This window comes from Mizuhopecten yessoensis, unplaced genomic scaffold (assembly GCF_002113885.1).
Source record: "Mizuhopecten yessoensis strain PY_sf001 unplaced genomic scaffold, ASM211388v2 scaffold10595, whole genome shotgun sequence".
Classification (NCBI taxonomy): domain Eukaryota; kingdom Metazoa; phylum Mollusca; class Bivalvia; order Pectinida; family Pectinidae; genus Mizuhopecten; species Mizuhopecten yessoensis.
Window position 1 is genome coordinate 287,097 of NW_018408625.1, and position 23,251 is coordinate 310,347.

Below are 23,251 nucleotides of genomic sequence, written 5' to 3' on the forward strand. Positions count from 1 at the left end.
TCCAGGTCTCATCTTACTATCAGTTTTTAATGTGATAATTTTCAACAAAAAGGATACAATTATCTCTTGTTTTCTTTCCAGACAGTAGAATATTAATACAGAATATGGCACATAAATAAAATAGAAAATAGAAATACAATAATAAAATTACAGTCAAAACTGTCCAATCCGACAATTTGTTGGACACAAAAGATTGGTCAGATATACATGTATAATATGACACTATATGCAGCACAACTATTGATCAAATAAAACTGTCTTATCCGACACTCTGTGGAGTGAAATGACAGGAAAAATCACCTGGCCAATCTGAAACATTCAATGGGGACTTTTTTTCATTGGATTATTAAGATGGAACATCGCCATACACAGGGCCGGTATGAGACATGTTGTCGAAATACTCAGTGCCTAGATTAGACAGGATCTCCTCAAACATAGATATCTGATTAAAAAATGTCGAAATATTTATAGCAGGATATCGGATAATTTTAGGTCAGATTAGACAAGCGGTAGGAATTCCCAATGGTCGAAATAAACAGGTTTCACTGTAGTATACTGACATATGTACATATTTCATAAAACGGCGTCCATTTTTTCACGTATTTCGGGTTCTTAGGATACAAAAAAGATAATAATGAGATAAAAATTAAAAATTAAAATAATTTGGAGATATTGTCCTTAGACATGAGGACCTTATACGTATACAGGTGACATCTATGGAGAGATTTTACGATGATGTCGTTTGTGTATTACTTTTCTACGCTTTGAAATTATCTCAAAAGGTATTTGCATATACATATATATTGTATAGTTTCATTCATGATATATAACAAGACAGTAAAATCATAAACAATATGTTGAATTGAAGTTGAATCTGATAAAAAAAAGATCCATTAACATCGTTACCCTGTTCTTTTCTAAACAAATTTGAGTAATATATAATAAAAATCAGGTCAGCATGTGTAACCCTTCTTCCATATACAAAGGACATGTCACCTTGATTTAAGAGGTATTCAAAAGTCAGCTTCATCTCCAACAATAACACTACTATATTGAATAGTGGTACCGGCCACATTGGTTTTTTCCGGGTACTCCGGTTTCCTCCCACACTAAAACCCCCCGCGCGCTGACATCCGGGCCAACAAGAGTTATTAATATAAGTTGATATAGCTTGTTTCATAAATGTTGTAAAAAAATAAAGTTTATATTTTGGCATTACGTTTAGTGCTATTTTTCTTTAGAACACAATGGTACGTAAATTAAGGAAAATTATTAGAAATATTCAAAATCAAAATTACTGTAGCGTTTGATGAAATTCAAAAAATATATATAACATAATTCTCTTTAAAACAATAAAAGATATATCATCAAAAATACCAAAATATTGTCAATCCATAAATGTGAGACCTGCAAATGTATTTATGAACCAACGTATATGATATCAAAATAATAAAAAATAACGATATTCGGGATATTTTCCTCCTTCATACAGGAAAAATGACAGAAATATTTGTACATAGATAAAGATGGGAACAAATGTTTCACAGCGAAAGATATATACGAATACTTCGATTAAATTGTCTATTGGCAACGGAGATTTTCCAAAATAGAAATCCAATGTTTGATTGAGACAGGTGGTACACTATACCTAGTAAAATATATGTACAAACAATTTCATTAACATCAACAATTATAAATTGTTCATAATACTGTTGATCCAATGTAACCACCGAACTGTATACTTGCCACGCAGCGTTTTAACATTTTTTCTGAAATTGAGTCGATCGATTCAATTTTGCGATCATTTATTTACATGTTAGCAGCAAAGTTCTGATTCTATAATAATGTAAACAAGATTCACCCCTCAAAACATAGTGAACCTGGTCTAACATATACTGGTTAGTTTGGTCAAATGTAATATCTGAGGGGTAGGCTTTTGTCGTGTGTCCCGAAGTTCAAAGAAGTATTGTAGCATTGCTTTATCAAACTCTAAACTCAATAAAAAGTGGGCGTTAGCACATTAAAATAAGTGAAATTCAATATCTGTACCGAATGAATTAAACTCATTTGAAGAACCGAATGCTGAAAATAAATATTGACAAAAATTAAGTTAACTGACATTGGAAAGATTAACAGTGACCAAAGCTGACGTAAATGCAGCGATATAGCACGAACTATCCTCGGAATCAACCTCATTAATTATAAGTTCATCCGGGCTGTTTCTCTACTAATATCTGATGGCAGAATGTATAATAGCGTTTCAAAGGAAAATAACCCGAGACATAGAGTATTCGATATAATGCATATTTTTCGGGTTCTACAAATATATATATAAAAAAAAGACAATTTATGGTTGCTTCCAGGGTCATCTACATAGAAATTAGAAATTCTAAGAAATCGTCCTTAATATCATACAGACATTTAATACGGCGGTGACACAGGGTCAATGACATATGTTCCGATTTTCTTAATTTCCAAAAAGAAAACCAATCGACATTTACATTTCAAGCAAAGCATATCAAAATTATTGATTGCTAAATTAGACAAAATTTAATTTCGATTGAAATCAAACATTTGTTTGACTGATTGACTAATTAAAAGAAAAATTGTCGAAATAAAAATGATCGAAATAAATTAAGAAAAATGTATTCGGATGTTTTTAGTCTCCATGGTAAGTTTGCATTATATTTTACTCGGAGATAGGCCTCATTCGTAAACTATGAGACAGTTCATTCAGAGTGTGATCCATGTTCACGAAACTGCTGTTCCGAACACCTTCCTTCCGGTACACTTGCACCATCTGTTTCCGGATGTTATCAGAGCTCACCTGTCGAATTTTGGGGAGAGGACATAGAATATCGGTGTCGGAAACAGTATCGGAAGTTGTCGGAGCTTCCCGAGTGATAGCGGACGAAACGACTTTCATTCGGATCCAGTTTTTACCGTTCACGTCCTCGTCCTGTCCTGTAGCCGTCTCGATGGCATCTAACAGGGATTGCAAATTCTTGATAACAGACTCCGCATGAGGGGTTATATCAATGTGTACCTCTTCCTCCTCTGCCTTCTGGCCGTAACTTTCCATAAGTCGCTGCAGATCCGACTGTCCCTCCAAAAGGCGCGTGCGCGATTTCTCGGCGCGGCCCGACTTGATTTCCTCGGCGGCCTTACTAACGGCAATCTGGGATACAATGCGAGCCTCGTGCATGTAGATATCTTCTAGTGCCTCCTTCTTCTTCGCGAGGTCAGTCGTCATCAAGTCAGCTAGAGTTACGTCCTTTATGACAGTACGACGCTTACCAGATATACCAGTGAAATTTATAGTAGCAGTCAAAACCTTAACTTCCGGATTCTGGCTCGCTCTCGACAGGTCAATTACGATCCCCACGTGTTTTTCCGAAGCTGCGGGGATATCATAAAAGAAATAAGCCTTTTGCGTTTTTTCGCCGTCTGTTGTTTTAGGTCCTCGCAGTCTGACCTTGTTCTCTTGAGTACAATCGGCGTTGACGATAGTCGCACCGTTCAGAGATTGGACATGAAGGGCAACATTCCACGCAATAGCAGTCTTGCGCATCATAACCGGAAGAAAAAAATCAACTTCCGCTTGAGAAGTTGCCTTTTCGGTGTCAAGTTGATAGAAAGCATCGCTGCTACAGAATTTCGACAGTGAGTGCATGATCTCGGTGGAGTTACTTCCGGTCACTACGGTGGAAATGGACACCCACTGGTTCTGTGTATAATCAAGGCCGAACGACATCGCACGGATCTTCTCGCGAACTTCATGCACCAATCGCTGTGGTTCCTGTGTACCAAGGTTGATCTCCCCGTCCGAAAAGACGATGATGCTGTTCCGGTAACCCAGAAGGTCATCTTGGCTGTAAGTAAACACAGAAGATACATTGGTAAATAATGCGTAAACAAAGCGCACGTGAGCGTGTGTGGTTCCTGATGATAACAACTATTATTGAAACTTTCGTTCCAATTCACTTACGTTAACTATAATCAAATGCTGATTGTAATGGCGGCCGTTACAAAAGTCCCTAAAACGATCCCGTAGACGTAATTGATGATAAAGGAACTCCTGATTGTATTAGCATGATCAAATTTGATAGAAATCGGTAAATATCTTAATTTCGACCAATCATAGGCAATGATGGAAATAGAGCATGCGCAGTTGCTAAGAAAAAGGTTTGAAACGATGAAAATGCGATCGGACTGGCTACCATTTTGAAAATATAATTTTTTCCCTGAGCATTTTTGACGAAAACGAATCTGTCAGTGATATTTAGCATTGTTGAGCCGTTGTGGTGTCACATCTGGACAACTCTTTCTTACACACAGAATAAAAGAAAACATAGTATATAGATAAAACAGAGTTGAAAAAAATGAGTTATTGTCCTGAGAAGTTTACTGTCCAGTAATACGGTCAAAAATATGTTTCTGTTCACCAAACTAGATTTTAGTAGCCTCTTGGCTCAAGAAATTCTAAGACCAGATTCAAATTTTAAAAAAACTCTTTCGATTTTAGTCCCTTACTAGCAATCAAGGAATTAGTTTGTTCATATGCTCTGTTGAGTCAACGACAAACTCAAAATTCCATGAACATAATTAAGAATGAATTCCTACAAGAAATGTCACTCTTAAGCGGTCCATTTCATTGCACATCGTTTTTTTTTATCCCGAAATTACTTCTCTAATTTCACATACATGTAGTTACAAGAAAATACTACGGTTATTTACTGGACTGGTTTGTAATGCTAGGTTCCTACTGTCGTGCGATCCGTTACGAACGCCACGATTGGCCATTCGTAGCTGATCGTGGAATTTCTCTGACATTTCAGGTTTGGATACGAGGTGATGCGAGTCGATACGTTCTGATACGATTTGTTGCGCTCGGAGGCGATCTGGTCACGATTTGTCAATTCCAGGTGTCACGGTCTGTCACGGTCTGATCTTTTGTTCAGAGTTTCGATAGGAATGTTTCGATCGAGTCCACGATTTGATCTTGATCTGACACGATCATCACGATCGGGTTCCCCGAATTGGGACGATCTGGTACGTGCAGATACGTTTCGGTAAGTTCATCACGAACTGATGCGCTCCCTTACGATAGGATACGATTTTAGTAGGGATGTCTTTCACGATCATGATCGAGGGCGATCACGATTTGAGCTACGACTGGACCCCGACGGGTATATATACAACCGAGTGGCCATGAACTTTATTGTTTATTGAACTTTAACAGAGTTTTACAAAGTTTTCAAATTCTTTTTTATTGATGTTGAAATGAGTATCTATGGAGTAAAGGGTTATATATAGGTGACATGTCAAATATCAAATTACATACACATCTCAGTGTAGCATCAAATAAATATTCATGCAGACAAGGAAGTGAACGACTTTCGTTTTACTTTTTATCTATTTTATTTTTTGTTATCAGAACATATTGTTCTATTGTGAGGAAGTGAACATAGGCTCAAAAAATTACTAGCAAAGGCAGGTCACTAAGATGTGCTCTCTTCAAGAGTAGATCGCTGAATGAGACGCATTACATTTTGTCCGGTATATATATGGGCACGACAACTCGTAACAGATCGTGATCGTTCGTGTAAAAACGTAACTACTCGTATCTACTCGCATTTACTCGTATCTACTCGTGAGTCATTTGTGTCATGACTTGAGCAATGGGACCCGACAGATCGTGAGAGATCGCAACACATCTCAACAGGGCGTGGTGTTTGTCTTGTCTAAGATCGATCCCGATCACCACGATTTGGAAGCACGATAAAATGCGATCTGTCGCGCTTTGTTACGAAGCAATACGATATGATAGATGATCCCGATTGACAATTGGTTGTGTTGATCGTAGACAAATTTTGAACCGTTCAAACAGTGTCTCCGATTAATACGATTGCCACGACTGACCCAAAGATCTGATAATTTGTTTCCGGTATGAATTAAGCTTTGATAAATCATTTCTGAAAAGATAGTTATGCCTTGAGGGATTTTTTGAGAAATAATATCTCCGATTGAACAAAAACAAAATAATCAACAACTGTTTTTTGTTCTAAATGAATTTATTTTTTAGCGGGGCTAGACCTGGATTTTAGATTGATATACTTTCGCTTTAACCGACCGGGCCACCTGGTCAGCGGCTTTGACCGACTGTGCTACAGATACATCCAGACGGAAGCTAAGGGGAGGTAACTGTTTTAGAGAAGAAAAAAACACAATGCAGTTGGACTGTGCTCCTTATGCTATATATCTATGACGGACACACACCTTTTACAGACCCGGCCAAATACGTCAAGGGAGGTAAGTATACCAGCACTTAGATCTGTCTTTTTCGACAGGAAGGACTTGTCCAACTCCTCCAGTTGACTGGTTAATGTGTCCTATAAATAGACAAACCGGAAACGGAAATACCTAATTAATGTCACATCCGGTACACAATTTTACCAAAAAAAAGCATGAGGAATCGATGTATCTTGTCCAATTGTTAAAAGTTTTATATAAGGATTAACGGATGAAATGACAGAGGATATGTAAAACAAAGTGTATAAAACAAAATTGTTAGTCTCTGCAATTTCTTGATATTTCCATGTCAACTTTATGCGAACAGTTTAGCCATGAACAGAGACTGTTTCAATATCTTTCAAAAAAATTGCGTCAACATTTTAAATTGGGAGTGATTTCGCCGATTTAACCTAGATAAAACAATAATAAATTATCTCAATTCTCCCTAGAACGTTAGACAAGAATTTCGTATTTTAGTTTTCCACTATCGGACGATTATAAAACATTACCAGCGTTCGTGGATTGATCTCTGACATGGGCAACAGAACGTTTGAATCTTCTCCAAAAGTCACTAGCGCCGCCTGATCTCCGTCGTCTAGAGTCTTCACCATTGATATCACGAACGATTTCAAGTGGTTAAGTTTACTTCTTCGCCTCCTCCCGACTTTAATGCCCATACTTCCGCTAGTATCTACCAGTAGTAGTATTCTGGCCGGAAGTGGCTTCACCACATCTTGGTGGGCTGTCGTAAGCTCTAGGACAACTTTCCCCTTTAAGTGTATAAAACGACTTATCAAAATCATGTTTCTTATTTCTAAATGATATGTTCGGACAATATCTGATGATGTTTTGTTTATATAACTAAATGTTGGTAATTGTGAGATTTGAGAAAACATTAGTCTAACCATTATTTCGGTAAGTCATGGAAAAAAACTAATATCCATTTGAACAGTTTCAGGGATCAAATGCATTCAAAGCTTTGAGTCAGATCCTTCATATGGAAGAAGAAGAACAGAACTTACAATGCACTATCAGCGGATTCCAACCCTGCACCACTTAAGTTGTTAAGAGTTATCGATTTTATTCTTTTAATAAATTTCTCATATACCATTAAGAAACGAAACACACAATTTATAATATTTGTTTGGCACATAATTTGAGTCGATCACTGCAATTAAGTTATCAATGACCTGACCTTTGACCTTATGTCGTATGCTAAGTTACAAACCTTCCCTTCTGTTTCAAGGCACGAAACATTCAACTCCACCTCGTGGTCACCGGAGTTGTCTTCTGCTATTTTTGTGACGTGTTGAGTTGTCTCCCCTTCGATCAAACTTGGTTGTGGTCTTGGTATATTTTTTATCTGTCTGCTTGGTAAATCCGGGGCCTCTTCGTCCGGAATGGAGTTTGGTCGCAATGGCATTACCTTTTGTCCTCCGGTTGCTAAACAGTAAGAAATATGTAATTGAAATAAAATAAAATGAAAACCATTTGTTTCCCGGAATACTTTGAATAAATTATGTCGATTGATGGCATCATTCTTTGCAATAAAGTCCTGACATTCTATATCTTTAAAATTATATTTTGTTTTATCTTGTTTATTTTATTATTCTATTTTTTAAATATCTTTTTTCAGTATAATTGTGTGTATATGTTGGCTATTGTGTCTTAAAAGTTGGTTAAGTAAACCGATGAAAGTGAGGATTTGGACTACACATCACTTTTCGTTCGCTTCAAAATCCAGTCTCGATTTGATGTTAGTTGTACCAGAGCCATTGGATTTATATGCGTGGTAACAAAACGAAATACACTTACAATCAGTGTAACAGTACCGTTTACTTAACTAAATAAACCGCAGAAATAGTCTGTGTTTGTTCTTTGTCTAAAATGATAGCTTAAACTGCGGGCGCTTCCTTAGTTACGGTATGAATAACATGTTGAGTAATTTTGGAGGTTATTTTACTGGTCGTATTTATAAAAACTATTGAACCACATAAAAATAACAACAATTTTCTCTTTATTTTCATAAATAGTGATATATATATATTTCGTGTGGTTGGGTGGCGCAGTGGATAGCGCACTTGCCTTTCACCAAGGCGACTGGGGTTCGATTCACCGATCGGACGTGAAAAGGTATGGGGTCACATGCCCGACCACGTGGGTTTTCACCGGGTTCTCCGGTTTCCTCCCACAGTAAGACCCCCCGCACGGTAACATACGGGTTAACAAGAGTGATTGATATAAGTTGTAAAAACTTGTTTCATAATTGTTGTTAAATAAATAAAGTTTACAAATTTATATATATGTATATAATATATCATCGAAACTAATGTCTAAAAACATGCGAGGTTAAACGGATGACGAAGGGTTAGCGGTTGGTGTCTTAGTTAGGGAGGAATTTGAGACTGTGATCAGCAAGCTATAGCTAAAACTTTCGTCGTGTTCACAAACAAATTCAGAAAAGGGAAATAACTCGCATAAAAAATGAAACAAAGAAAATATACTTCAACGTACAACAGGCCAAGATACCTATCACGAAGTCCAAAATTCATAAATATCAGCCCCGAAGGTAAACGAGGGTACTTCTGAAGTAATATGGGGATGTGTTTCCATTCACTATGCATGCAAGTATAGGAATCTTCAAACTGAAAACAGTGTTCATGATACTATGAAAACAGAAAAAAATTTACACGCACAGGTGTTTTGAGTCATTTATATATTTGTCGATGCGGCGTTTGATAGCCGATGATCTTTAGTGAGCCTGAAGTTTGTTCCTGGTTCCTAGTTCCGTTTAAGAAAACCACCGGAACTGGGAAACAGACCCTAGTTCCGTTAAAGAAAACCACCGGAATGGGAACCAGATCCTAGTTCCGTTTAAGAAAAACAGAACTTGAAACTAGATCGTAATTCCGTTTAGGATAAACGAAAATGGGAACAATATCCTAGTTTCCTTTCAGAAAAATGGAAATTGAAACCATATCCTAGTTCTGTTTAAGAGAAACATGATTGGGAACCACATCCTGGTTCTGTTTCAGAGAAACAGGACTGGGAAACAGATCATAATTCCGTTTAAGAGAAACAGAACTGGGAACCATATCCTAGTTCTGTTTAAGAGAACCAGGACTGGGTACCAGATCATAGTTCTGTTTAAGAGCAGTATTGGGAACTAGATACTATTTCTGTTTAAGAGCAGTATTGGAAACCAGATCCTAGTTATGCATAAGATAAACAGAACTGGGAACCATATCCTAGTTCTGTTTAAGAGAAACATGACTGGAAACATTATCCTAGTTCTGTTTAAGAGAAACAGGACTGGAAACCATATCCTAGTTCTGTTTTAGAGAAATAGGACTAGATACCAAATTCTAGTTATGTATAAGAGAAACAGGACTGGGAACCAGATCCTTATTCAGTTTGAGAGAAAACATGATTTGGAACCAGATCCTAGTTCTGTTTAAGAGAAACAGGACTGGGATCCATATCCTAGTTCTGTTTAGGAGAAACAGCACTGGGAACCATCGCCTAGTTTTGTTTAGGAGAAACAGGACTGGGAACCATATCCTTGTTCTGTTTTAGAGAAATAGGACGCGAAACCAGAACCTAGTTCTGTTTAAGAACAGGATTGGGAACATTATCCTAGTTCTGTTTAAGAGAAACAGGACTGGAAACCATATCCTAGTTCTGTTTTAGAGACATAGGACTAGATACCAGATCCTAGTTATGTATAAGAGAATCAGAACTGGGAACCAGATCCTATTTCCGTTTCAGAGAAACAGAACTGTGAACCATATCCTAGTTCTGTTTAGGAGAAACATGACTGGGAACCAGATCCTAGTTCCTTTTAAAAAAAACACGATTGGGAACCAGTTCCTAGTTCAGTTTAAGAGAAACAGAACTGGGACCCATATCCTAGTTCTGTTTAGGAGAAACAGGACTGGGAACCAGATCCTAGTTCAGTTTAAGAGAAAACATGATTTGGAACCAGATCCTAGTTCTGTTTAAGAGAATCAGAACTGGGAACCAGTTCCTATTTCCGTTTCAGAGAACCAGAACTGTGAACCATATCCTAGTTTTGTTTAAGAGAAACAGGACTTGAAACTATATCCTAGTTCTGTTTAGGAGAAACAGGACTGGGAACCATATCCTAGTTATGTATAAGAGAATCAGAACTGGGAACCAGATCCTATTTCCGTTTCAGAGAAACAGACCTGTAAACCATATCCTAGTTCTGTTTAAGAGCAGGATTGGGAACTAGATACTATTTCTGTTTAAGAGAAACAGGACTGGGAACCAGATCCAAGTTCTGTTTAAGTGAAACATGACTGGGAACCAGACCATAGTTCTGTTGAAGAGAAACAGGACTGGGAACATTATCCTTGTTTTGTTTCAAAAAAAAACATGATTGGGAACCAGATCATAGTTCTGTTTAAAAAAAACATGATTGGGAACCAGATCCTAGTTCTGTTTAAGAGAAACAGGACTGGGAACCATATCCTGGTTCTGTTTAAGAGAAACAGGACTGGGATCCATATCCTAGTTCTGTTTAGGAGAAACAGCACTGGGAACCATCGCCTAGTTCTGTTTAGGAGAAACAGGACTGGGAACCATATCCTAGTTCTGTTTAAGAACAGGATTGGGAACTAGATCCTATTTCCGTTTCAGGGAAACAGAACTGTGAACCATATCCTAGTTCTGTTTAAGAGAAACAAGACTTGGAACTATATCCTAGTTCCGTTTAAGAGAAACATGACTGGGAACAATATCCTAGTTCTGTTTAAGTGAAATAGGACTAGAAATAAGATCCTAGTAATGTATAAGAGAATCAGAACTGAAAACAAGATCCTAGTTCCGTTTAAGAGAAACAGAACTGTGAACCTTATCCTAGTTCTGTTTAAGAGAAACAGACTGGGAACAATATCCTAGTTCCGTTTAACAAATACAGGACTGGGAGCCAGATCCTAGTTATGTTTAAGCGAAACATGACTGGGAACCATATTCTAGCTATGTTTAAGAGATACAGAACTGGGAATCAGATCATGCTCCTATTTAAGAGAAACAGAACTGGAAACCAAATCCTAGTGCTATCAATAGGAACAGGACTGGGAACCGACTCCTCGCTCCGTTCAAGGGAAACAGAACTGGGAACCAGCGCCTAGTTTTTTGAAGAGAACATAACTGTGAACGTTATCCTAGTTCTGTTTAAGTGCAGTATTGGGAACTAGATCCTATTTCCATTTAAGAGAAACATGACTTAGAACCATATCCTTGTTTTGTTTAAAAGAAACAGGACTGGAAACCAGACCATAGTTCTGTTGAAGAGAAACAGGCCACAGAACCATATCCTTTTTCCGTTTAAGAGAAACATGACTGATAACCATATCCTTGTTTTGTTTAAAAAAACATGATTGGGAACCAGATCCTCGTTCAGTTTAAAAAAGCATGTTTGAGAACCAGATCCAAGTTCTGTTTAAGAGAAACAGGACTGGGAACAATATCCTAGTTCCGTTTAAGAGAAACAGGACTGGGAACCAGATCCTACTTCCTTTAAAAAAACACGATTGGGAACCAGTTCCTAGTTCTGTTTAAGAGAAACAGAACTGGGACCCATATCCTAGTTCTGTTTAGGAGAAACAGGACTGGGAACCAGATCCTAGTTCAGTTTAAGAGAAAACATGATTTGGAACCAGATCCTAGTTCTGTTTAAGAGAAACAGGACTGGATTCCATATCCTAGTTTTGTTTAGGAGAAACAGCACTGGGAACCATCGCCTAGTTATGTTAAGGAGAAACAGGACTGGGAACCATATCCTAGTTATGTTTTAGAGAAACAGGACGCGAAACCAGAACCTAGTTCTGTTTAAGAACAGGATTGGGAACTAGATCCTATTTCTGTTTAAGAGAAACAGGACTGGAAACCAGATACTAGTTCTGTTTAAGAGAAACATGACCGGGAACCAAATCATATTTCTGTTGAAGAGAAACAGAACTGGGAACCAGCTTCTAGGTCTGTTTAAGAGAATCTTGACTGGGAACCAGAGCCTAGTTCTGTTCAAGAGAAACAGAACTGGGAACCATATCATAGTTCTTTTTTAAGAGAAACAGGACTGGGAACCATATCCTAGTTCTGTTTAAGAGAAACAGAACTGGGAACAATATCCTAGTTCCGTTTAACAAATTCAGGACTGGGAACCATATCCTAGTTCTGTTTTAGAGAAACTAAACTTGATCTTGGGAACTTGATCCTATTTCTGTTTAAGAGAACAGGACTGGAAACCAGATACTATTTCTGTTTAAGAGAAACATGACTGGGAACCAAATCATATATCTGTTGAAGAGAAACATGACTGGGAACCAAATCATATTTCTGTTGAAGAAAACAGAACTGGGAACCAGCTTCTAGGTCTGTTTAAGAGAATCTTGACTGGGAACCAAAGCCTAGTTCTGTTCAAGAGAAACAGAACTGGGAACCATATCATAGTTCTTTTTTAAGAGAAACAGGACTGGGAACCATATCATAGTTCTATTTAAGAGAAACAGAACTGGGAACAATATCCCAGTTCTGTTTTAGAGAAACAGAACTTGGAACTATATCCTAGCTATGTTTAAGAGATACAGAACTGGGAATCAGATCATACTCCTATTTAAGAGAAACAGAACTGGAAACCAAATCCTAGTTCTAGCAATAGGAACAGGACTGGGAACCGACTCCTCGCTCCGTTCAAGGGAAACATAACTGGGAACCAGCGCCTAGTTTGTTGAAAAGAACATAACTGTGAACGATATCCTAGTTCTGTTTAAGTGCAGGATTGGGAACTAGATCCTATTTCATTTTAAGAGAAACATGACTTAGAACCATATCCTTGTTTTGTTTAAAAGAAACAGGACTGGGAACAAGATCCTAGTTCAGTTTAAGAGGAACAAGATTTGGAACCATCTCCTAGTTCTGTTTAAGTGAAATAGGACTAGAAACCAGATCCTAGTAATGTAGAAACAGGACACGGAACCATATCCTATTTCCGTTTAAGAGAAACATGACTGATAACCATATCCTTGTTTTGTTTAAAAAAAACATGATTGGGAACCAGACCCTAGTTCTGTTTAAAAAAAGTATGTTTGAGAACCAGATCCAAGTTCTGTTTAAGATAAACAAGACTTGGAACTATATCCTAGTTCCGTTTAAGAGAAACATGACTGGGAACCAGATCCTAGTTCTGTTTAAGTGAAACATGACTGGGAACCAGACCATAGTTCTGTTGAAGAGAAACAGGAATGGGAACATTATCCTTGTTTTGTTTAAAAAAAACATGATTGGGAACCAGATCCTAGTTCTGTTCAAAAAAGCATGATTGGGAACCAGATCCTAGTTCTGTTTAAAAGAAACAGGACTGGGAACCATATCCTAGTTCTGTTAAGGAGAAACAGCACTGGGAACCATCGCCTAGTTCTGTTTAGGAGAAACAGGACTGGGAACCATATCCTAGTTCTGTTTAAGAGAAACAGGACTGGAAACCAGATACTATTCCTGTTTAAGAGAAACATGACTGGGAACCAAATCATATTTCTGTTGAAGAGAAACATGACTGGGAACCAAATCATATTTCTGATGAAGAGAAACAGAACTGGGAACCAGCTTCTAGGTCTGTTTCAGAGAATCTTGACTGGGAACAAGATCCTATTTCCGTTTCAGAGAAACAGACCTGTAAACCATATCCTAGTTCTGTTTAAGAGCAGGATTGGGAACTAGATACTATTTCTGTTTAAGAGAAACAGGACTGGGAACCAGATCCTAGTTCTGTTTAAGTGAAACATGATTGGGAACCAGATCCTAGTTCTGTTTAAGAGAAACAGGACTGGGAACCATATCCTGGTTCTGTTTAAGAGAAACAGGACTGGGAACCAGATCCTTGTTCCTTTTAAAAAAACCACGATTGGGAACCAGATCCTAGTTCTGTTTAGGAGAAACAGGACTGGGATCCATATCCTAGTTCTGTTTAGGAGAAACAGCACTGGGAACCATCGCCTAGTTCTGTTTAGGAGAAACAGGACTGTGAACCATATCCTAGTTCTGTTTAAGAGAAACAAGACTTGGAACTATATCCTAGTTCCGTTTAAGAGAAACATCACTGGGAACAATATCTTAGTTCTGTTTAAGTGAAATAGGACTAGAAACCAGATCCTAGTAATGTAGAAACAGGACACGGAACCATATCCTATTTCCGTTTAAGAGAAACATGACTGATAACCATATCCTTGTTTTGTTTAAAAAAACATGATTGGGAACCAGACCCTAGTTCTGTTTAAAAAAAGCATGTTTGAGAACCAGATCCAAGTTCTGTTTAAGAGAAACAAGACTTGGAACTATATCCTAGTTCTGTTTAAGAGAAACAGCACTGGGAACCATCGCCTAGTTCTGTTTAGGAGAAACAGGACTGGGAACCATATCCTAGTTCTGTTTAAGAACAGGATTGGGAACTAGATCCTATTTCTGTTTAAGAGAAACAGGACTGGAAACCAGATACTATTCCTGTTTAAGAGAAACATGACTGGGAACCAAATCATATTTCTGTTGAAGAGAAACATGACTGGGAACCAAATCATATTTCTGATGAAGAGAAACAGAACTGGGAACCAGCTTCTAGGTCTGTTTCAGAGAATCTTGACTGGGAACAAGATCCTATTTCCGTTTCAGAGAAACAGACCTGTAAACCATATCCTAGTTCTGTTTAAGAGCAGGATTGGGAACTAGATACTATTTCTGTTTAAGAGAAACAGGACTGGGAACCAGATCCTAGTTCTGTTTAAGTGAAACATGATTGGGAACCAGATCCTAGTTCTGTTTAAGAGAAACAGGACTGGGAACCATATCCTGGTTCTGTTTAAGAGAAACAGGACTGGGAACCAGATCCTTGTTCCTTTTAAAAAAACCACGATTGGGAACCAGATCCTAGTTCTGTTTAGGAGAAACAGGACTGGGATCCATATCCTAGTTCTGTTTAGGAGAAACAGCACTGGGAACCATCGCCTAGTTCTGTTTAGGAGAAACAGGACTGTGAACCATATCCTAGTTCTGTTTAAGAGAAACAAGACTTGGAACTATATCCTAGTTCCGTTTAAGAGAAACATCACTGGGAACAATATCTTAGTTCTGTTTAAGTGAAATAGGACTAGAAACCAGATCCTAGTAATGTAGAAACAGGACACGGAACCATATCCTATTTCCGTTTAAGAGAAACATGACTGATAACCATATCCTTGTTTTGTTTAAAAAAACATGATTGGGAACCAGACCCTAGTTCTGTTTAAAAAAAGCATGTTTGAGAACCAGATCCAAGTTCTGTTTAAGAGAAACAAGACTTGGAACTATATCCTAGTTCTGTTTAAGAGAAACAGCACTGGGAACCATCGCCTAGTTCTGTTTAGGAGAAACAGGACTGGGAACCATATCCTAGTTCTGTTTAAGAACAGGATTGGGAACTAGATCCTATTTCTGTTTAAGAGAAACAGGACTGGAAACCAGATACTATTCCTGTTTAAGAGAAACATGACTGGGAACCAAATCATATTTCTGTTGAAGAGAAACATGACTGGGAACCAAATCATATTTCTGATGAAGAGAAACAGAACTGGGAACCAGCTTCTAGGTCTGTTTCAGAGAATCTTGACTGGGAACAAGATCCTATTTCCGTTTCAGAGAAACAGACCTGTAAACCATATCCTAGTTCTGTTTAAGAGCAGGATTGGGAACTAGATACTATTTCTGTTTAAGAGAAACAGGACTGGGAACCAGATCCTAGTTCTGTTTAAGTGAAACATGATTGGGAACCAGATCCTAGTTCTGTTTAAGAGAAACAGGACTGGGAACCATATCCTGGTTCTGTTTAAGAGAAACAGGACTGGGAACCAGATCCTTGTTCCTTTTAAAAAAACCACGATTGGGAACCAGATCCTAGTTCTGTTTAGGAGAAACAGGACTGGGATCCATATCCTAGTTCTGTTTAGGAGAAACAGCACTGGGAACCATCGCCTAGTTCTGTTTAGGAGAAACAGGACTGTGAACCATATCCTAGTTCTGTTTAAGAGAAACAAGACTTGGAACTATATCCTAGTTCCGTTTAAGAGAAACATCACTGGGAACAATATCTTAGTTCTGTTTAAGTGAAATAGGACTAGAAACCAGATCCTAGTAATGTATAAGAGAATCAGAACTGGAAACCAGATCCTAGTTCTGTTTAACAAATACAGGACTGGGAGCCTGATCCTAGTTATGTTTAAGCGAAACAGGACTGGGAACCATATTCTAGCTATGTTTAAGATTAACAGAACTGGAAACCAAATCCTAGTTCTAGCAATAGGAACAGGACTGGGAACCGACTCCTCGCTCCGTTCAAGGGAAACAGAACTGGGAATCAGCGCCTAGTTTTGTTGAAGAGAACATAACTGTGAACGATATCCTAGTTCTGTTAAAGTGCAGGACTGGGAACTATATCCTATTTCCATTTAATAGAAACATGACTGAGAACCATATCCTTGTTTTGTTTAAAAGAAGCAGGACTGGAAACAAGATCCTAGTTCAGTTTAAGAGGAACAAGACTTGGAACCATCACCTAGTCCCGTTTAAGAGAAACAGGACTGGGAACCAGACCATAGTTCTGTTGAAGAGAAACAGGACACGGAACCATATCCTATTTCTGTTTAAGAGAAACATAACTGATAACCATATCCTTGTTTTGTTTTAAAAAAAAACATGATTGGGAACCAAATCCTAGTTCTGTTTAAAAAAAAGCATGTTAGGGAACCAGATCCTAGTTCGTTTAGGAGAAACAGGACTGGGAACAATATCCTAGTTCCGTTTAAGAGGAACATGACTGGGAACCAGATCCTAGTTCCTTTAAAAAACACACGATTGGAAACCAGTTCCTAGTTCTGTTTAAGAGAAACAGGACTGGGAACCAGATCCTAGTTCAGTTTAAGAGAAAACATGATTTGGAACCAGTTCCTAGTTCTGTTTAAGAGAAACAGGACTGGGAACCAGATCCTAGTTCAGTTTAAGAGAAAACATGACTGGGAACCAAATCATATTTCTGTTGAAGAGAAACATGACTGGGAACCAAATCCTAGTTATGTTGAAGCGAAACAGGACTGGAAACCAAATCCTAGTTCTATCAATAGGAACAGGACTGGGAACTGACTCCTCGCTCCGTTCAAGGGAAACAGAACTGGGAATCAGCGCCTAGTTTTGTTAAAGAGAACATAACTGTGAACGATATCTTAGTTCTGTTTAAGTGCAGGATTGGGAACTAGATCATATTTCCATTTAAGAGAAACATGACTGAGAACCATATCCTTGTTTTGTTTAAAAAACAGGACTGGGACCAAGTTCCTAGTTCAGTTTAAGAGAAACAGGACTGGGTACCAGATCATAGTTCTGTTTAGGAGAAACAGGACTGGGAACCATATCCTGGTTCCGTTTAAGTGAAACAGGACTGGGAACCAGATCCTAGTTCTGTTTAAGAACAGGATTGGGAACATTATCCTAGTTCTGTTTAAGAGAAACAGGACTGGAAACCATATCCTAGTTCTGTTTTAGAGAAATAGGACTAGATACCAGATCCTAGTTTTGTTTAAGAGAAACAGGACTGGAAACCATATCCTAGTTCTGTTTTAGAGAAATAGGACTAGATACCAGATCCTAGTTTTGTTTAAGAGAAACAGGACTGGAAACCATATCCTAGTTCTGTTTTAGAGAAATAGGACTAGATACCAGATCCTAGTTTTGTTTAAGAGAAACAGGACTTGAAACTATATCCTAGTCCTGTTTAAAAGAAACATGACTGGGAACAATATCCTAGTTCTGTTTAAGTGAAAGAGGACTGAAAACCATATCCTAGTTCTGTTTAGGAGAAACAGGACTGGGAACCATATCCTAGTTCTGTTTGAGAACAGGATTGGGAACTAGATCCTATTTCCGTTTCAGAGAAACAGAACTGTGAACCATATCCTAGTTCTGTTTAGGAGAAACATGACTGGGAACCAGATCCTAGTTCCTTTTAAAAAAACCACGATTGGGAACCAGTTCCTAGTTCAGTTTAAGAGAAACAGAACTGGGAACCAGATCCTAGTTCTGTTTAGGAGAAACACGATTGGGAACCCGATCCTAGTTCTGTTTAAGAGAAACAATGATTTGGAACCATATCCTAGTTCTGTTTAGGAGAAACAGGACTGGGAACTAGATCCTAGTTCCGTTTAAGAGAAAACATGATTTGGAACCAGATCCTAGTTCTGTTTAAGAGAAACAGGACTGGGATCCATATCCTAGTTCTTTTTAAGAGAAACAGGACTGTGAACCATATCATAGTTTTGTTTCAGAAAAACAGAAACTGAGAGCCAGATCCTAGTTCTGTTTAAAAGAAACATAACTGGGAATCAGACCCTAGTTCTGTTTAAGAGTAACAGAACTAGGAAACAAACTCTAGTTCCGTGTAAGAAAAACGATCCAAGTTCCGGTTAAATAGCCGAAATAACACCATCAATGAAACTTTGACCAAAATTATAGTTCCGTTTCAGAAACACATTATAAGCAGCCTCTAATAATCAACCGGAATTTACGTTTTCTCTTTAACGGAGCTGGAAACTTGGAACAGGGAACCAACTTCAGGCTTTTTTCATTTTTTTTTTTTTTGTATTTATCTTTGTATCGCTGGACAGACCATCGTTTTTGCATTTGTCTATATGACGTTTGACGGTCCACCATTTTTGATATTTTGCTTTTTTATAAAGCTTGAAGCTGCATCAATTTTATATTTGTTGATGGGACGCTTGAAACTCCATAGTGTGAGTCTTTGTCACGCTTGATAGTGTATAGATTTAACATGTTTTTCTATGTTAGATCTGGCAGTCTATAGTTTGTGTATTTGTCCATATGACTATTGTTATGAAGGTCGAAACATTCTATACAAATAAGTCAATTTTTTTCTACTGTCAAACGGGAATCCTAAACGGAAAATGAATTTACTCATTCGGAAACCATCGGCACTTTCCGTAAACGAGAACATTTTACGTTAACGGAAAGAACCGATGGTTCCCGATTGAAACTTACTATGTGGAAAATATAATACAGATAACATAACTAGAGTTATTATAAAGGAAACAATATTGAAGAGTGGGATACAACGTAAGTCATTCAAGGTAGGATATGACGTCACAAAACTTACCCACGGGTTTCTCATACATATCGTCATCCGGATCAGCTGTTTAAGTAGCGGTCAAATTAGTTATCAGATCAAAGCTATAAAACTTGCATAAAATGGTGAAAGGACGACAAATGTTAAGTAACTTTTGTTGATAGTATCTTCGCAAAAGGATATCCTACCAGCGCATCACATTTCGTCCCATCAAATACCATTAGTCGTTCTTCAGTTTGATCGTATACTTTGTAATGTAAGAACGAGAGAAGAATAGGATCTATTCAATTTCGTCCGTTCGGGACGAAGAGGGCGCTAGGACGAAACTGCACTGAATATTGCTGATCAAAATCGAGCTTGTCCATATTTCGACTTTCGCTATACATTAGTAGCTGTTAAACGAGGACAATTTGGGCGATGATGACCACCCGATGCTCACACATAGCGAACGATCCATGATCCTGCGAACTAGTGAAACAAAGGTACGTACTTGAACCAAATGGTCCTTCCTGATTCAAATGGCATTTAACAAAATATAGATGTGCAATGGTACTGTTTGTATTTAGTGACAGAACTAGATGGCTTTACTTGACTTGTCACACACACCAAAACCTGACCCACTCGAAGCTTAATGGAGAAAAATATTTTTTAAAGTTACCGTGCCGCAATCTGTCATTCAAACATATGTTATTGAAGAAAACAATCAAAGGGATTGGGCACAAGTTCTGACAACTTACTAGGCAAAATGTGGAATCGATTAGAATTGAAACGGAACAAGCGTGCTTAAACGTTACAAAAAATATTGTCATTTTAAAGGGGCTCATTAGGGCATACATGGCACTATGCAACTCATTGAATTCTTTACGGCTTGTAAGACAATATAGTTTACCGTAATTCCTTTTGTAATCTCTTTTACATGTTTCACACTCTGAGTGTGGTATTAACGGAAAGCTTATAACTTTTGCTTTGTAAGAAATATAAGAAATGCCAGGTTTTTGTTCCTGCTGATAAGAAAACAAGAGCGCATGTCAGCGTCACGTTACCTTTAAACATATTTGAAATGAAATGTCGAATTTACTGGAAAAAAGTAAGCTTACGTGCTAGCATCTCTTCAGGGAAGTGAACTCCTTTGGACATCGATCCTGACATGCGCGGTGGAAGTACTTCCGGTGTTGCTTGCTTGTAACCTTTCAAATAATGAAAAACTTTATAAAAACAATGTAAACGCATAAATAATTGCAACTTATTTAATTGTGTTTTTCTGGAACTTACACGTGTTATAATAAATAATACATTGAGGCAATGGGGCATTGAAAAGGTATTTAATATTATTTTCAAAGAGCAGAGTGGATGTTGATGTAAACAGTGTTCAATTATCACAAGAAATATCTCGAAAATGAATTCAGTGTGGGCTAGAGGTAAACCTTAAATTAATCCTTTTGTAAACATAAATATTTACGTATAATGTCTCTTTAATTTGCAGTTTATATGAATTATGACTATTTGAGGTTTAAGCTGCAAGAGAAAGAATGATCAATGGTACAAATATAATGGTGGGCGGGTACTTATGGGAAGCAAATTGGGCGCCACGCCCCCTTTACATATTTAAATATCCTTATACCCCGCCTTTTTAATCAATATTCATAAGATCATATACATTTTGAGATGCCAGATAGTTCAAATCACATGCTTGGATTGAAGATGTTCACGTGGTCAAGTATATGGGGAAGTATCGGACCATTCTAAGACAAGATATGTATTTGTATTGATTAATGTATATATTGTCCTTGCGATTGGTGGCTTCATCAAACGGACTGGGCGGTATGGCAATATGTCATCGGACATCGATAAAGATTAAGTTTGTTTTGAACACGAGCAGGAAGGAAAGCAAAGGAAACAGACGTTTTAGAAGCTTATAAAATAAGTTTTAAACTCCTGTTCGTGTTCAAAACAAACTTAGCATTCATTATTAATACCAAACTGACGAATCTTTTCCCGAACACCCGGGCCCATATTCATGAAGCCGTTCTCATGCTCAAACTCAGGTTCTGTGCTCAAGTTCAATTTTTCCAGTGATAGATTAATAAAATTATCATATTTTGTTGATGATTTATAAGATTTTTGGATGGAGACTTTAAGCCAACTACTGTTTTTGATATTTAAAATTGACTTTCTGACCTTGTTACGCAGTTGAAGCGAGTTTCAAGAAAGTCGGCTTGAGCACAGAATTCATGCTTTGGCGTGAGAACAGTCTCATGAATACGGGCCCGAATATCGGTTTTAAATTGTTTATATAAAAAAAAACAAAAAAAAACAAGCAAGATACAAATGTGTCAACAAAATCGTAATTCGATCTTAAAATCGATAAATCGGAGGAAAAATATAAACAAATGAGAGATCTGCATGGAGATTATTGAAGAAGAACAAGAAGAATACGACCAGGTGTTCGGGAAGGGTAAGCGTCTTCTGCTTTATCGACTTACATTATACTTGTACTTTTTACCTTGAAGATAAAACAAACTGTAGAAAAGGAACAGAATATTTTTATTTGTGTAAAACAAATAGGATGCATAAAAATATAATGTTGATATTGGATATACATATTTTGAATACATATCTTCAGAGACGGGTATAGAGTAATAGTACAATTAAAAAAACATTAACATGACCAGTACTGATATATAGTCCATAACTGCACAACGGGTGAAGTATACTAGAAATAACGAACATTTACATGACCCAGACTGATATACATGTACATAGTATTTACATTTTGTCTGCATCCTTCAATTTTAATGCATTGCGAAGGCAAATGTTTGTTATGAGACTATAACAACATTTGCTATTGTAACGTCATCAATCTATTTTTTGACGTCATCAATTCCATTATTGTCAACACTGAATTTGCTTTTCAATTTTTTTTCCGAAAAAAATAAATAAAGCATAATAACTCTTTCAAAATGTAAATATAAATAATGAATACTTTAGCAAATGTTGTTATGGTCCTATAACAAACATTTCTATTACTGACAAATTTACATAAAGCTCACCGGGCTTAATTAAGTTTGTCATCAATAGCAATGTGTGTTATAGCACCATAACAACATTTGCTAAAGCATCCATTGCTTAATTGGAATACATATCTTCAGAGACAGGCATAGTGTAACAGTACAACTAACAAACATTTACATGTACATGTAGTTAGTAAGGAACGGGTAAAGAACATAAATAAACGCTTTAACACTCATTGTAACCCCATGCATAATATTTGTTGATGTTTTATCATAGAATAAAAGATTTCAATAAAAATACGTGCTTTATGCATACAGTATCCAGAATATTGAAACCCCGGTTAGCGTGACTCTACGTCATATATGCTGTATGTTTATACTGTAGTACACATGTTTTTGTATCAATTCAAAAATGAACAACGAATGCATATTGGCAGTTATTGTTTGGATATAATACCATTCTTTTCCATTGGACACCTCACGTAATGTCACATTGTTTTATAAGGTGTCTCCTCCATTTTTGTTAAAATATCTTAATTAAGATTTCACAGTTTGGAAATATGTAATATCAAAGTTTTACTTTCTGCACAAACAATGTACATACTACACTTGTCGCATCGTGTTAAGACCGACTGGTCCCTTTGTCAAGCTATGACTAAGTTTGAGAATTTCTTAGTAAATCTTGTCCCCAATAAATCATTACAGCCCTTTATAATGCCAATCATATTAGACAAACAAACACAGATATAGAGAGAGGAATATGAAC

General features: G+C 37.3%; 1 protein-coding gene across 3 annotated transcripts in view; it reads right to left on the reverse strand.

Moving 5' to 3' along the window:
- LOC110461270 overlaps positions 1-23,251 on the reverse strand; it is a 55,547-nt gene continuing 32,296 nt past the window's right edge. For 2 of the 3 annotated variants that reach the window (XM_021514687.1, XM_021514685.1), the window contains 6 exons: positions 20,572-20,661; positions 19,505-19,540; positions 7,523-7,737; positions 6,804-7,064; positions 6,280-6,392; positions 1-3,872 (listed from right to left, as the gene is read on the reverse strand). In XM_021514687.1, coding sequence (XP_021370362.1) covers positions 2,690-3,872; positions 6,280-6,392; positions 6,804-7,064; positions 7,523-7,737; positions 19,505-19,540; positions 20,572-20,661 — 1,898 coding nt within the window. In that variant the 3' untranslated portion in view covers positions 1-2,689. The remainder of the gene's footprint in view (positions 3,873-6,279; positions 6,393-6,803; positions 7,065-7,522; positions 7,738-19,504; positions 19,541-20,571; positions 20,662-23,251) is intronic. The other variant, XM_021514686.1, reaches the window with a different exon arrangement.